The sequence below is a fragment of the Erinaceus europaeus genome, chromosome 12 (assembly GCF_950295315.1).
Source record: "Erinaceus europaeus chromosome 12, mEriEur2.1, whole genome shotgun sequence".
NCBI classification, from domain to species: Eukaryota; Metazoa; Chordata; class Mammalia; order Eulipotyphla; family Erinaceidae; genus Erinaceus; species Erinaceus europaeus.
In genome coordinates, this window is record NC_080173.1 from 51899732 (window position 1) to 51911888 (window position 12157).

General features: G+C 41.1%; 1 protein-coding gene across 1 annotated transcript in view; it reads left to right on the plus strand.

Annotated features, from left to right (window-relative positions):
• KPNB1 (karyopherin subunit beta 1) overlaps nucleotides 1-12157 on the plus strand; it is a 37799-nt gene that overhangs the window by 11842 nt on the left and 13800 nt on the right. Inside the window, exons 6-14 of the mRNA XM_007530013.3 lie at nucleotides 2260-2319; nucleotides 3138-3227; nucleotides 4761-4871; nucleotides 5647-5748; nucleotides 7413-7637; nucleotides 8708-8899; nucleotides 9552-9682; nucleotides 10890-11037; nucleotides 11463-11534. Of these exons, the coding sequence (XP_007530075.1) occupies nucleotides 2260-2319; nucleotides 3138-3227; nucleotides 4761-4871; nucleotides 5647-5748; nucleotides 7413-7637; nucleotides 8708-8899; nucleotides 9552-9682; nucleotides 10890-11037; nucleotides 11463-11534 (1131 nt within the window). The remainder of the gene's footprint in view (nucleotides 1-2259; nucleotides 2320-3137; nucleotides 3228-4760; nucleotides 4872-5646; nucleotides 5749-7412; nucleotides 7638-8707; nucleotides 8900-9551; nucleotides 9683-10889; nucleotides 11038-11462; nucleotides 11535-12157) is intronic.

The following is a 12157-nucleotide window of genomic DNA, read 5'->3' on the forward strand; positions in this document are numbered from 1 at the left end:
CTTAAAAACAGCAGGTGAGAATGGTCACCAGGAAAATACAGTCACCAAGCCCCAGTGATAATCCTGGTGGCAATAGAAAGAAAAGAAAAAAAAATTTTTTTCTCTCGATCATTTTTTAAAATATTTATTTTCCCTTTTGTTGCCATTGTTGTGTTTCATTGTTGTTGTAGTTATTGTTGTTAGGACAGAGAGAAATGGGGAAGACGGGGAGAGAAAGAGACATTTGCAGACCTGCTTCATTGCCTGTGAAGGCTTTACCGCTTGCTTCACCCTGCAGGTGGGGAGCTGGGGGCTTAGAGCCCTGGATCCTTATGCCGGTTCTTGCGCCACGTGCGCTTAACCCGCTGCTCTACTGTTCGACTGCCTCGATCATTTTTATGTGTACCATTTAGTGTATAAGCTATTCACATTGTCTTACAACCGACCTCTAGAACCTTTCCATGTTGCTATATCAAAAGTAGTCATTAAAACAACTCGTGACAATTGTCTTTGTTTCTATGAGTTTGACTGATCTAGATAAAGGGAACCATATGATACTATTTTTTGTGACTGACTTACATCACTTAGCATAATGTCTTGAGTGTTAGTGTATGTTGAGGTATGTATCAGACTTCCTTTTAAAGGCTGAATGATAGTCTATTGTTTGTACCACATTTTGTTACCAATTCATTTAGATTGACTTCACCTTGTGGCTTTGTGAATAAAGATGCCATAAATAATAGATTTATAAGTATCGTGCTCTAACCACTGATGCATATATCCACCCCATAAAGTATACAAATAATTTTTTTGAGGCCCTGCCTTTCCTTTGGGAATATACTCAGAAATGGAATAACCAGGTTTTTTTTTTTTTTTAAATATTTATTCTCTTTTGTTGCACTTGTTTTATTGTTGTAGTTAATGTTGTTGGTGTCGTTGTTGGATAGGACAGAGAGAAATGGAGAGAGGGTAAGACAGAGAGAGGGAGAGACATCTGCAGACCTGCTTCACCACTTGTGAAGCAACCCCCCGCAGGTGGGTAGCCAGGGGACTTGAACCAGGATCCTTATGCCGGTCCTTGTGGTTTGCAGCATGTGCGCTTAACCCACTACACTACCGTCCCAACTCCCAGAATAACCAGTTTTTATAGAATAAAGTTTTCTTTTAATTGACCAGAGATTGCTCAGCTCTGTCTTATGGTGGTGCTGGGAATTGAACCTGGGAACTTTGGTGCCTCAGGTATGAAAAGCTATTCTAACCAGCCCTTGATTTTTAAGAAAGCGATACACCAAAGCACACCATCCAAAGTGTTCCGCTTGGCTTTTATCCTTGTTGCTGTATTGTGTCAGGGATTGAATCCAGGGCTTCATGCATATGTCCTACTGTTGAGCCATTTCCCTAGCCCAGATTTTTTTTCAAGTTTTTTTTTTAAATATTTATTTGATAGAGATAGAGAAATTGAAAGAAGGGGGAAATAAAGAAATACCTGCAGCACTGCTTAGCTGCATGTAGTTGGGGACTGTGTGCTTGAACCTTCTGCATGGTAACAGTCATTCAACCAGGGTACTACTGATTGGCCTCCCAGTTTTTCTTTAAAAGAGATTTTGGGAGACTTGGGAGGTACCAAATAAAGTTCATGACTCCCTTTTCCTGTTTCTTATCATAACTGATATTAATATGCCATCTCCCCCAAAACAAATTAGTCTCTGAAATAAAGCAGGCATTTTCTATTACATTTCGATATATTTTTGGGGATTTTAAAAAAATGTCTTCTTAGGGAGTGTTTCAGACAGAGAAAGAGAGGAGCTATAGTACGAAGTTTCCTTCATATAAGTTTTTGTAGTTGTTTTACTGGCGAGCTGCTAAGATCTGGTTTATGGTGGTGCTGGGGATTGAACGTGGGACGTTTTGTATCTCAGGCATCAATCTTTTTACATAACCATTATGCTGTCTTCCTAACTTTTTTTTTCTTTTCTTCAAGCTAACCATCTTTAGCTCTATGACCTATATTTTCCTGTCTGTTTCCCAAAGTCTTAGTGGTGAAGGTCATTTTGGAGATTAAAAGATTAGGGACTTCCATAAGAGCAGGTCATAATGGAAGGCATTGGAGGTGAAATCTAAAGCCTTCATAATGTCATCACTATATCAAGGGAAAAGTTCTTTTACTGGTTCGGGATTGTGTTGGACCCTGAGGGAGTAGAAGGTTTTTTGTTGAAGTTGGGACAGTAGTCTGTCAGTCTTAATATGTGCTCTTCTGATTCTTATTTTTCCTTCCTGTAGTCTGAGAGGCACTTTATTATGCAAGTGGTCTGTGAAGCCACACAGTGTCCAGATACGAGGGTAAGTATAAGGTCGCATGAATACTTGGCATCTTCCATTTCTCTATAAAATAGGGAAGAGGGAAGAACAATACATGGAAAGTTAGCATAATGGTAATTCTCTTCCCCAAAAAAGGTTTAAGGGAGAAACGGGTTTGGATCAGTCCTACTGTGATTTCTTTCTCTTTTTTTTTTTTAAGATTGGAGAGAGGACCAGAAGCATCACTCTGGCACATGTGGCGGTTGGAATTTAAGATTTCAGACTTGTAGTAACTGCACTCTTCTAGATGCAGAAATTCCTGTCACCTCCGCAGTTCAAATGAGTGTTTTGTACTGTAGCTATTGAAACAACTTTGTTATTACTGTAACCTACAGACATTGACTCTTGGAACTGATGAGAGTAACATCTAGTTTGACTGGCATCAGCAAGTTTTAGTCTTAATATTAACAGAAACCAAAAAAATAATAAATTGAGGAAAGAGATTGTTTTTTTTTAATATTTTTATTTTATTTATTTATTCCCTTTTGTTGCCCTTGTTGTTTTATTGTTGTAGTTATTGTTGTCGTCGTTGTTGGATAGGACAGAGAGAAATGGAGAGAGGAGGGGAAGACAGAGAGGAGGAGAGAAAGACACCTGCAGACCTGCTTCACCTGCAGGTGGGGAGCCGGGGTTCGAACTGGGATCCTTATGCCAGTCCTTGTGCTTTGCGCCACCTGAAGAGATTGGTTTTGAAGAGATTACTACCCATCTGTACCTTGTAGACTCATCACATTATTGATTTCTTTGAAGTTAATGATCTTGTTAGATTGTATTGTTTTAAACTATTTACTCTTTAAAAGGTACGAGTGGCTGCCTTACAGAACCTGGTGAAGATAATGTCATTGTATTACCAGTACATGGAGACGTATATGGGTCCTGCTCTTTTTGCAGTAAGTATACTTTGTTTTGTGTTGTATGTGTAGGTTTCTCTGCTGGGACCTCATCATGTGCAGTTTTGCTGCTCTAGTGCAAACTTTTTAAAAGAAAAACAGTTCCAAAGCTATACCCTACTCCCCTCCGGCCAAGGCACCCCCACAGGTTGGGCAGGCCACAACTTAACTTGTTATGTGCGTGGCAAAGCAAGTCCCCTACCTGGCAAATTAGCTTGTGATTCAAACTAGTAGCTAGCTATGTACCTGATCATTTTATTTTACTTTAGTGAGAGAGTTAACTGAGAGGAAGACAAGAGAAAGATCAGAACTCTATTGAGTTCTGGCTTTTGGTGGTGCTGAGGATTGAACCTGCCACCTCAGAGACTAAGGCTTTTCTTTTGTATCACCATTATGTTGTCTAACCAGCCATCCCCTCATTCTTGTTACTTTTGTAACTTGGTAGTGTGAAACCCTGGGATATTCTGCCAGTAGAACTTAGACTTTTGTTTGTGCTGGTAAAAAGTATATCTTAGGGTTTTTTTGTTTGTTTTTGTTTTGCACCATGCTTATCAATGGGGCTGAGTGCTGGCACTATGAATCCTCCACTCCCAGCAATTGTGTCTTGTGTGTGTTCTACTTTATTTGACAGACAGAGACATTGAGAGCGGAGGGGAGATAGAGAGAGGTAGAAAGATAGACACCTGAGATCTGCTTCACCACTTGTTATGTGTCATGCATGCAGGGGGGGAGTAGGGTCTCAAACTCTGGTCCTTGCGCATGATAAGATGTGCACTTAATTGAGTGTGCTATTGCCCAGCCCCCCAAAATCTTTTTTCTGTGACAGGTTTTGCAGTCCAATGGCAGAGTTAATGCTTGTTATGAAAGATAGAGTTCAATTCCTAGCACCAAAATGAAATTCATTCCCAAAAAGTTCATAAATCTACTTTTTAAAATTTTTTATTCCCTTTTGTTGCTCTTGTTTTTTATTGTTGTAGTTATTGTTGTTGATGTCGTTGTTGTTGGATAGGACAGATATCAAGAGAGGAGGGGAAGACGGGGAGAGAAAGATAGACACCTGCAGCACTGCTTCACCATTTGTGAAGCGACTCCCCTGCAGGTGGGGAGCTCTTGCACTTTGCGCCACCTGCGCTTAACCTGTGCTACCACCCGACTCCCAAAATCTACATTTTTAAAACTTTTAAAAATATTCCCTTTTGTTGCCCTTGTTTTATTGTTATAGTTATTGTTGTTGGTGTCATCATTGTTGGATAGGACAGAGAACTGGATAGAGGAAGGAAAGACGGGGGCAGAGAATGATAGACACCTGCAGACCTTCACCGCTTGCAGAGTGACTTCCCCTGCAGGTGGGGAGTCAGGGGCTCTAACCAGGATCGTTACGCTGGTCCTTGTGCTTTCTTCCACCTGCGCTTAACCTGCTGCACTACCACCGACTCCCCATTTTTTTAAACTTTAATGTCTAGGAAGGGTGGGTCTCACTTGAACTGTCACTTACCGAGACTTGCGGTGTCTTTTTTTTTTTTTCCTCTTAAGATCACAATTGAAGCAATGAAAAGTGACATCGATGAGGTGGCCCTACAAGGGATAGAATTCTGGTCCAATGTTTGTGATGAGGAAATGGATTTGGCCATAGAAGCTTCAGAGGTAAGTGGGGAAAGGTTTGGTATGGGGAACTGTTAAGATTATTTGGCACATCACCTTTGTGAATCTTCTTCTTTTTATGGTGGTGGGGTAATTTTGTTCCTGCTAGGCTTAGAAGTATCTCCATTTGTGGAGACTGGGTGATTTTTTTTGTTTGTTTGTTTGGTTTTTTTTGTTAGCTAAAGCCTGACATTTTAATCAGTAAAGAGGTATCTCATACTTTTAATTGGGCATGACTTCATATGAATAGTGTGAACACAAGGGGGAAGCACGAAGCCACAATTTAACAAGGTGACATCTGCTATTGAATTATTTCCTTTGGAAATCCTAAATGCATAGAGTGAATAGTGGTTTAATAAGTCAAATGAATGGATCATATACAGAGAAAGGGCTAGTTCTGCACTTAGTGGTTTAAGTCAAGGACTGTTTTGAACTTGACCATCTATGAATTTAAAAAAACACATTCTTATTTTTGACATCCTTACGTTAATTACTTGTTTTGTCCACTGACAGCATTCTAATACAAACTGAACTTGTGTTGGGGGGACCCAGAATGTTTAAGGTTGCTTTAGTCTTTTAAGGTAGATTATATGTATGGCCTAGAAGAACTTCATTGAAGTAGGCCAAAAAATCAGTACTTTCCAACATCACAGAAAATGTTAACATTTTAAAATGTTCCAGGTATTTCTGTACATGCCCCTGGGTAGCTCTCTTTGTATACCTTTAGTATCATAGCTTGTTTGCTATCGTTCAGAAGTCATTTGATGTTTCTCCTCAGGCAGCAGAACAAGGGCGGCCTCCTGAGCACACCAGCAAGTTTTATGCCAAAGGAGCACTACAGTACCTGGTTCCAATCCTCACACAGACACTAACTAAACAGGTGAGTTATTTCCTGTTTAGCCAGATAAACAGTTGGTTTGCTATGGAACAAACAGTTTACGGGTAGGAATAGGCACCTAAGCTGGAACTATAGGACTTCTTGGGCTCTGAGTTTGTGAGAAACTCGGCCTGAGCTTTTCAGTCTCTGTGTGTCTGTGGAATTGGGGCATGGCACATGCCTGTGATTTCATTCTTCTGGGCTACTTTGTCATTCATGGGAGATGCTACAGCACTGAAGCTTCCTCCCTTGCAGTGGCATTACCCACAAGGTGCTGTGACTTGATTCTGGGTCACACGCATGGGGGTGTAAGCACCGTACGTGGTGATCTATCTCTTGCCCAGAATTTTAGGCTTGAGCAAAAAGCAATACTGATGTACTACAGTGCTGTCCAAACTATCATGAGAGAGATGTACCTGTTTTAGGCTCTTAAATATTATTGGTATGTGGAGTATTTTCAGGAATTCTAGAACATTGATGAGACTGGATTTGATCCTAATGAAAGAGTCCAACACATGGAAGGAATATCTGCTGATTCTTTTTTTAAAAAATATATTTATTTTTCCCTTTTGTTGCCCTTATTTTCTTGTTGTTGTTGTTATTGATGTGATTGTTGGATAGGACAGAGAGAAATGGAGAGAGGAGGGGAAGACAGAGGGGGAGAGAAAGATAGACACCTGTAGACCTGCTTCACCACTTGTGAAACGACTCCCCTGCTGGGGGCTCGAACCGGGATCCTTACGCCGGCCCTTTCCCTTTGTGCCATGTGCGCTTAACCCGCTGCAGCTGCACTGCCGCCCGACTCCCTGTAATTTATTTTTAAGAAACATGACTATTAACATAGCAGCCTCAGAAGGTTAGTGAGGTGTATTTTTGGTCTGAAATGAACTGAGGTCTCCTTATATTTTCATCTCCCCTTTCAGTCTTACGAGGTCTTTGTTTTGTTTTGACCATGGCATTTTTACTAGAAAGTGTGTGTGTGTGTGTGTGTGTGTGTGTGTGTGTGTGTGTGTGTGTGTGTGTGTGTGTGTGTGTGTGTGTGTGTTAATGTGAGGGTTGAGGAAGGACAAGAACCAGCCTATCATTTGGACACATGGGATACTGAGATTTGAACTCAGAATCCCATGCTTGAGAATCCAAGGCCCTGGTACTGCACAGCCTTCTGGACCCTATAAGAATGTTTATTTCTTTTAGATTTGTTTGTGAGAGAGAGTCAGTAGAAAACCAGAGGATCACTGACTGGCACATGTAATGGTAGGAATCTCATGCTTGATAGTGCAATGCTCTGGTTACCATGCCACCTTTTGGGCTGGATCAGGACTTTAGTTTACTAGAGCATTATAATTTGAATGGTCACTTGAAAGTCTAAGTTAAGGAGCAGTCAGAACAGTGCCTTAGTTTAACTGATGTTTCTTGGATTTTTACATAATTAGAGTCATGCTGCAAAATTCTATATTTTACTTTTTGTTATCTCACATAGTACCAATTAGTTGATCCTTTGACTCTGCAAGCTTAGGGCTGCCAGTTTGATCTTCAGCAGCCTAAATGCCAGAGGCAAGTGACACTAGTCTCCCTTTCCTGTCCTCTATATTCTCCTAAAAATAACTTTTTAAGAAATATATATAAGTGAACCTTATAGAAAAATAACTGGTACCACTGTCTTGCAGGATGAAAATGATGATGATGATGACTGGAACCCCTGCAAAGCAGCAGGGGTATGCCTCATGCTTCTGGCCACCTGTTGTGAAGATGATATTGTCCCACACGTCCTTCCCTTCATTAAAGAACACATCAAGAACCCTGATTGGCGGTACCGGGATGCAGCAGTGATGGCTTTTGGTTCTATCTTAGAAGGACCAGAGCCCAATCAGCTCAAACCACTAGTTATACAGGTGAGATTGAGAGTTTTCACATGGGAAGTGGGAATGTTTTTAAACCTTCTGCTGTGAAGTATGACTCTTAAAAACAAAAGGAGTCAGGCAGTAGCGCAGTGGAGTAAGCACGCATGGCACAAGATGCAAAGACCAGCATAGGATCCCAGTTCGTGCCCCCGGCTCCCCACCTGCAGGGGAGTCGCTTCACAGGCAGTCTTTGTCTCCTCGTCTCTGTCTTCCCGTCTTCTCTCCATTTCTTTCTGTCCTATCCAACAACAGCATCAATAACAACAACAATAATAACAAAAACAATAAACAACAAGGGCAACAAAAGGGAATAAATGAATAAATTTATTTTTTAAAAAAACATGAAACTGGAGAATAAATGATAGAGCATTGGACTTGCATGCCAGAAACTGCTGGTTAGATTCCTGGCACCTCTTGTGACAGAGTGGTACTCTAGTTAGTCTCTCTTCCAGTTTCACATAGATTGTTTCTTACCCTATGCAGAAAGCTTAAAAATTAGAAAAATAAAGCAAAATGGTTAGTCATTTACAAAGATTATTTCTAGATAGTTATCAATAAAGGGTCAGGTGTCTCATTACAAAAGTCATGGCTTTTGAACAGTGCAGAAAAGGTTATTGACCCCCACCTGTCCATGGATAATGTTCTTTTTTTTTCTGCTTCCAGGGTTATTGCTGGGGCTTGATGCCTGCACCATGAACCCACTGCTCCTGGAATCTATTTTTTCCCTTTTGTGGCCCTTGTTTATTATTGTTGTTGGATAGGACAGAGAGAAATAGAGGCGAGGAATACAGGGAGAGAGAAAGATAGATACCTGCAGACCTGCTTCACCAGCTGTGAAGCGACTCCCCTGCAGGTGGGGAGCTGGGGGCTCGAACCAGAATCTAACTATAGCACTTCTTACCTCTTGACTTACAGTGGTGTTGGAGATTGAATCTGGGACCTGTGAGTTTCAGGCATGAAAATTTCACGTAGCCATTATACTGTCTCCCTGATTGAATTTTTCTTAATTAACATGAATTCCAGTACTTGTTTTATCTTACTAATAACGATTGTCTTTTTAGGCTATGCCCACCCTAATAGAATTAATGAAAGACCCCAGTGTAATTGTTCGGGATACAGCTGCATGGACAGTAGGCAGGATTTGTGAACTGCTCCCTGAAGCTGCCATCAATGATGTCTACCTGACTCCCCTGCTGCAGTGTCTGATTGAAGGCCTCAGTGCTGAACCCAGAGTGGCTTCAAACGTGTGCTGGGTAAGAGATTTTCTTGTTGGTGGGATAAGAAGCTTGACCAAGCCATTGACAAGGAAGTAGACGGTGTGGGAGACAAATGAGTTTATATCGGTGGAAGGCATTTTTTGAATAGCATCTACTTTCTTCAATTAAAATGTGGGGGAGAAGGCAGCTTCTATGAGCCAGAGGGAGCTGTTGATTCACAGTGACTGGTTTCCAAAGCACTTAGTATAGTTAGCCTGATGGGAAAGCTACGTGGACTCATTTTTCTTTTCTTTGGTTGCTTGAGGAGAGGTTTGATATTTATAATCGTTGCTGTCTACATAAGGTGTCATTGTTAAGGTGGTCAGAGGAAAGGAATGGGGAGGTGGCCTAATAGCTGAGTCAGTGTAGGCTGAATGCAGTTATTCTAGGAACCTTTTCAGGTTTGAGGTAATTGAAATAGGAATAGGGCTTTATAAAAAAGAGCCTTTGAATGGAAAGACATGAAGTGGTGATAGGTGAAAGACCTATGATCTTGAGATGACCATGACAGAGAAAGTTGAGGATTTACAAGCATTGGTTTATTCTTAGATCAGCTGGAAAGGAACACTGTCCAAAGTGTCTTAAGAGAAAATGAGATAATCCCAGAGTGGGGTTCTTCCAGGACTAACTAACTCTTTCTGGGCTTAAGGCTTTCTCCAGTCTGTCTGAAGCTGCTTATGAAGCTGCAGATGTAGCCGATGATCAAGAAGAACCAGCTACCTACTGCTTATCTTCTTCTTTTGAACTCATAGTTCAGAAGCTCCTGGAGACCACAGACAGGTAACTGAAATTACACAGAAATGAGTGGTATTTTTTGCATCCAAATCAAGTCATTTCATTTGCAATGAGAGGAATTAAAAGAATACCCTGTATTTGACCCTTTCTTTGGGAGAGAAGGGCATACATTCTAGGTCTACCTTTAAAGTGCTAGATTTGCAGGGGCTGGGATACTGATAACCCAGTACAGTGTGGGCCTTGCCATGTTCCAGGACTGTGGTAACATTACAGCACCAGGAAAGCTCCATGGATGTTGGAGCAGTACTGTGGCCCTCTCTTTCCTTTTTCTTTCTTATTTTGTTTCTTTTCTTTTTTCCCTCTATCCTCTTGCTTTATCTGTTTTTTAAAGCAGAATTTAAAGTTGACATGTAAACTGTAGTGGTATGCTTACACAGACTTGCTTTAAAAAGTTAAATTGTAAGGGGCCGGGTGGTGGCGCACCTGGTTAAGCGCATGTGTTATATAGTGTGCAAGGACCCAGGTTCAAGCCCCCGGTCCCCACCTGCAGGGGAGAAGCTTCACGAGTGGTGAAGCAGTGTTGCAGGTGTCTCTCTATTCTCTCTCCCTGCCTATCACCCCCTTCCCTCTCAATTTCTGGCTGTCTCTATCTAATACATAAATAAAGATAATAACAAAAAAAAGAGTTAAATTGGGGGGAGTCGGGCAGTAGCGCAGCAGGTTAAGCGCACATGGCACAAAGCGCAAGGACTGGCACAAGGATCCCAGTTCAAGCCCCTGGCTCCCCACTTGCAGGGTGTCACGTCATAATCGGTAAAGTAGGTCTGTAGGTATCTTTCTCTCCCCATATCTGTCTTCCCCTCCTTTCTCCATTTCTCTCTGTCCTATCCGGGAAGAACAATATCTATAACAATAATAATAATAGCCACAACAATTATAAAAACAAGGGCAACAAAAAAGGAAAACAAATAAAATATTAAAAAAGAAAAATTAAATGGTGGCTGCATGGAGATTACTCACCCAGTACAGAGCATTCTTAACATGCCAGAGAACCAAGCTCATGTCTTGGTCCCACAGGAGAGCATTCATTCTTTGCACTGGTAAAATGGTACTTTTCTGTGTATGTCTCTGCCTTTCTCATTTATGGTAGTTGGGTGTGTGGGGGTGCATTAGGAGTGATGTAGTGATGCCCATGCAAAGTCCTGGCAGCAAAAAAAAAAAAATCTTTGTTATTGTTATGTATTCTTTACAGACCAGATGGACACCAGAATAATCTGAGGAGTTCTGCATATGAATCTTTGATGGAAATTGTGAAAAACAGTGCCAAGGATTGTTACCCTGCAGTTCAGAAAACAACTCTGGTCATCATGGAACGATTGCAGCAGGTGCTTCAAATGGAGGTGAGACTTGGGACCTTCCTAGATATCAATGGGAAGGTTGCCGTACTTCTAACAGTTTTGTTTAATGTTGGACCTTTTCATTGCTTGCCACAGTTTATTCATGGATGTATGCCATTTATGCTTTTTACTTACCTTTTCTGTTAGCCTCATTAAAAACTATTTAATGGTGGTCCCGAAGGTGGCGCAATGGTTAAGGCACTAGACTCCCAAGCATAAGGTCCTGAGTTCGATCCCCAGCAGTACATGTACCGGAGTGATGACTGGTTCTTTCTCTCCTCCTATCTTTCTCATGAATAAATAAATAAATTATAAAAAAAAAAAAACTTTAATAGTCTTTGCAAACTCAACCAAAGTAGAAGTATTGAGTGAGTTTAGAATCCTTTTAGAAACTATCAAAGTACAATGATCTTCTGTTCTCCTTGCAGTCACATATCCAGAGCACGTCAGACCGCATCCAGTTCAATGACCTCCAGTCTTTACTCTGTGCAACTCTTCAGGTATGATGGTGTCTTATCAGTGATAACTAGGGGGAAAAGAATTATTAGCAGATGTTAAGTTCACATTTACACAAATTCTGAATGGTGTAGATGTTGATCAGAAGCTGTTATCAAAAAGACCTTGGTCTTAGTCTGGTTCATTTTTGCATAATAGGAGCAAGAAAACTTTTTAGTCTGTTTTTTGTTGAGTTGTCTCAGCCTAGACAAGTCAGATTTGGTTCCCACCTGTTGGTCTCTCAGCTTTATAGAAATATAGCCTTGAGAGGGTGGAGGGTTGATAGCGTAATGGTTATGCAAAGAAACTCTCTTGCCTGAGGCTCTAAAGTCCCAGGTTCAATCTCCTGCACCACCATAAACCAGAGCTGAGCAGTGCTCTGGTAAAAAATAAAATAAAAAAAAGGAAGAAAAAGAGAAAATCTACTAATATTTGTGACCCGGGAGGTGTCGCAGTGGATAAAGCACTGGATTCTCAACCATGAGGTCCTGAGTTTGATCTCCAGCAGCACACGTACCAATGATGCCTGCTGGTTCTTTCTCTCTCTCCTGTCTTTCTCATAAATAAAATCTTTAACAAAAAAAAAAAGGGAGCCGGGCCATAGCGCAGCGGGTTAAGTGCACGTGGC